Source organism: Rhododendron vialii, chromosome 9a, assembly GCF_030253575.1.
Source record: "Rhododendron vialii isolate Sample 1 chromosome 9a, ASM3025357v1".
NCBI lineage: Eukaryota > Viridiplantae > Streptophyta > Magnoliopsida > Ericales > Ericaceae > Rhododendron > Rhododendron vialii.
Window position 1 is genome coordinate 35,186,461 of NC_080565.1, and position 3,113 is coordinate 35,189,573.

Below are 3,113 nucleotides of genomic sequence, written 5' to 3' on the forward strand. Positions count from 1 at the left end.
AAAAAACCCTCGTGTTACCCAGCCACTCCACCCATCACCCTCTTAAAGCGCCAGTGACTCGCTCGCTCGCTCTCTCATGGCATCCTCCTCCTCCAAAGAAGTGACCCTGAAACTGCTAGTCGACACGAAGAACAACAAGGTCCTCTTCGCCGAGGCCGGAAAGGACTTCGTCGACTTCCTCTTCACCCTCCTCTCCCTCCCCGTCGGCACCGTCGTCCGCCTCCTCACCGCCAAAAGCATGGTCGGCTGCCTCGGAAACCTCTACGACAGCATCGAAAGCCTGAGCGACACCTACATGCAACCCAACCAGAGCAAGGAGGTTCTGTTGAAACCCAAGGCGGCGGCGTGTTCCACGGAGGCTTCTCTTTTTCTGACCGACGACGACTCCGCTGCTAAGAAGGTTTACATGTGTGGAAACTACCACCGGTGAGTAATTGGGATATTTCTGAATTCCGATTTCCGTACACATTTAGCTAATTTCGGTCAATATTTTTGGACTTTTTCTTATTTTGTCTTTATTCAATTTATTTTTTCTTTTGTCAGTTTTGCGCTTAAGTTTTGTGGATTATAAATTCATCTCGTCAAGATAAATTGAAAAAGTAAAAAAGATTATGATTTTTACTCAAATAACTTTAAAAATATCTAAGATAAAACCTGAAAAGCCCATTTCTAAAATAGACGGGAAAATAGACGTTAAATAATACAATAACAATCCCATTCCAAGCCAATGTGTCACGAAACACGGAACATACAACCTCGGGGAATGAGGTTTTATTCATCCACTAGCTACTAGTATTATGGTAATCCTGATTTTACTCATCCACTAACTATTAATCTTATAATAATCCTGGTTTTACTAACCCACCAATTATTAATCTTATACTAGTAATTATCTAATTGGATTACCCACAACCATATGTCCCATCAGGCCATCACTTATTAATCTTTCCACATAAGTACGGACAACCAAACAATGCCTATGGGTATGACTTCTATTTGATGCTAACAGGGCATAAGGATATGGCTTGTCTTTCTACTATTTGATGGACAGGATGGTATAATTTGAAAATGGGACCTGCTTATATTTGGGACCATTGTTATGCAGCGAAAACCTGAATCAAAACATAGGATTCTTTCTTGAATCCGATTGATCTAAAAGGCTTACTCGCAAGAATTAGATATATTTGTTTCTAAGACATAGACAACAAACAGGATTTTGATAGTTAACTACGAGATAGAATCGCGTTTGTATTATTGTTATCTATGAGATAAGCCCATGTCTGTTTCAGATGTTTGTATTGCAATAGTTGCTTATCCAGCAATCCTTCGTACATAAGCTGTTGCGACAGATGACAAATGATTGGCCTCGGCTCCTACTCTATGGATGTTACAAAGTACTCAAGGATATGTACCTATTGGAATTCATACATTTGGATATGAATATAATTCCTAATTTACAGTAGGAAACAATGCTTATCAGTTATCAGATTAACTTAGCTTCCTTGTATATCACAATAATAAGGTTGTCAGATTGTGAATCGAATCGAGAATTGAATTGACCATTTTCCGAATCGTGAATCAAATCGAATCGTTAATCGTAATGATTCGGTCCAAATTTTGAAAATACATTGGAAAATATATCTTCACACCTACATAATAAAGATCCATTGTATCTTAAAAATTTTTTAAGCTTAAATCTATATTAAGGTTTGCTTTCTTATTAATTGAAAATCACATGGTCTAATAGGAAAGACATGTAGGTTGGTTCGGGACTTTGAGCCCTCTCCCGGTCTATGATTTAGAGGAGATACATGAATTGAAAAGATCGATTTGTGAGACAACACATCCATATAGATATTATGCTCAACAGTATTCACAATTACTTGTATAATTACCATCTAGCAAAGGCGAATTGCAAATATGGTTTCATATTAGCCGAACGCAACAGTTGTGATAAACCTTGGTTCACCTATAGATTCGTATCATTTTACATGAATCGTGAATCGAATCGCGAATCGTATGATTCACCACCGATTCTATATCAACCTTGATTCACCTATAGATTCGTATCATTTTTGTGTGAATCGCGAATCGTATCGTGAATTGTATGATTTTGACAACCATTCACAAAATGTTCAAAACCTTTTGACATTGGAATTTTATACTAGTTACCAGAAAATTCGTTCTTCTACAAAATAAATTTTTGTGTTATAGGTACATTGCTGATGACCCGCGAGCCATTTGTCCCTCCTGCAAGCTTACTATATCAATCGAGGTGCCATTTGTTGCCCCACAAGTAGCCAATGATGGTTTATCCAGTCAGGGAGGCTATGTTAAAGGTGTGGTAACATATATGGTAATGGATGATTTGGTGGTGACGCCCATGTCCACCATCTCTGGTATTGCAATGCTTAGCAAGTGCAATGTTACAAATGTTGGAGCTTTGGAGGAGAAGGTGGTGAGTTTTGGAATGGATGAGGTATTGATGTTTCCCTTTTTCTTTTTTCCGCTTCATGTTTCTTTTCTTCCTTCTTTTTTTGGTTAATTTTGCTCCACAGATACGAGATTCGAATGCTGCCTTTTCTGTTAGTACACACTGTTGGCATTGTTGTTCAATGAAAGAGAATTTGTTATCGTGTGCTATACATATCGATAAGTTGTATAGATAGAACTCACATACATAATTATCATGATTATTTGCTTTATAAACTTTGAAATGAAAAATTAAGCCGTTGTGTTAAATTCTAGAGGGTTATTGTAAATACTGCTACTTGTTAGTTATTGTAGATTTAGGTTGACAAGGCACAATTACTGATGTGCTTGGTTTTTGTTAGGGTTTGAAATTACTTAAAGCATCTTTACAGTCGAAGACAGTTTTAACCAGTATCTTTCTTGACAAGAAGGTGGCAGTGGCGGCATAGCTTGGAGATTTTCTTTGGTGATATTTGACTTCCAGCCTAGTTAAAAAGTCCGATGCGTTGTTTTGTTCTCTGTGGGTTTGTAATGGTTTTGACTAGGTTGCAGAAGTCACTCTTTAAAATGCTCTGTTCTTATGAAAAACTTTCCACTGTTTCTGGGCATGCTCCCTATCATAAAATTATGCCAGACTTGCG

General features: G+C 37.7%; 1 protein-coding gene across 2 annotated transcripts; it reads left to right on the top strand.

Moving 5' to 3' along the window:
* On the top strand, positions 1-3,113 carry LOC131300536 (uncharacterized). Of its 2 annotated transcripts, none has more exons than XM_058326434.1 (3): positions 1-426; positions 2,215-2,479; positions 2,835-3,113. In XM_058326434.1, the coding sequence occupies exons 1-3, from the start codon at positions 77-79 to the stop codon at positions 2,919-2,921; spliced, it is 702 nt and encodes a 233-aa protein (XP_058182417.1). In that variant the 5' UTR covers positions 1-76; the 3' UTR covers positions 2,922-3,113. The 2 variants fall into 2 exon arrangements, with proteins under 2 accessions (XP_058182417.1, XP_058182418.1); XM_058326435.1 differs by having other exon boundaries at positions 13-426; positions 2,904-3,049.

Bases quoted from the DNA above. Each gene is read 5' to 3' on its own strand.
- LOC131300536 (XM_058326434.1), top strand. From the start codon at position 77: ATGGCATCCTCCTCCTCCAAAGAAGTGACCCTGAAACTGCTAGTCGAC. The intron at 427-2,214 runs GTGAGTAATTGG...TTTGTGTTATAG, and splicing joins ATGTGTGGAAACTACCACCG to GTACATTGCTGATGACCCGC. The intron at 2,480-2,834 runs GTATTGATGTTT...GGTTTTTGTTAG, and splicing joins TGAGTTTTGGAATGGATGAG to GGTTTGAAATTACTTAAAGC.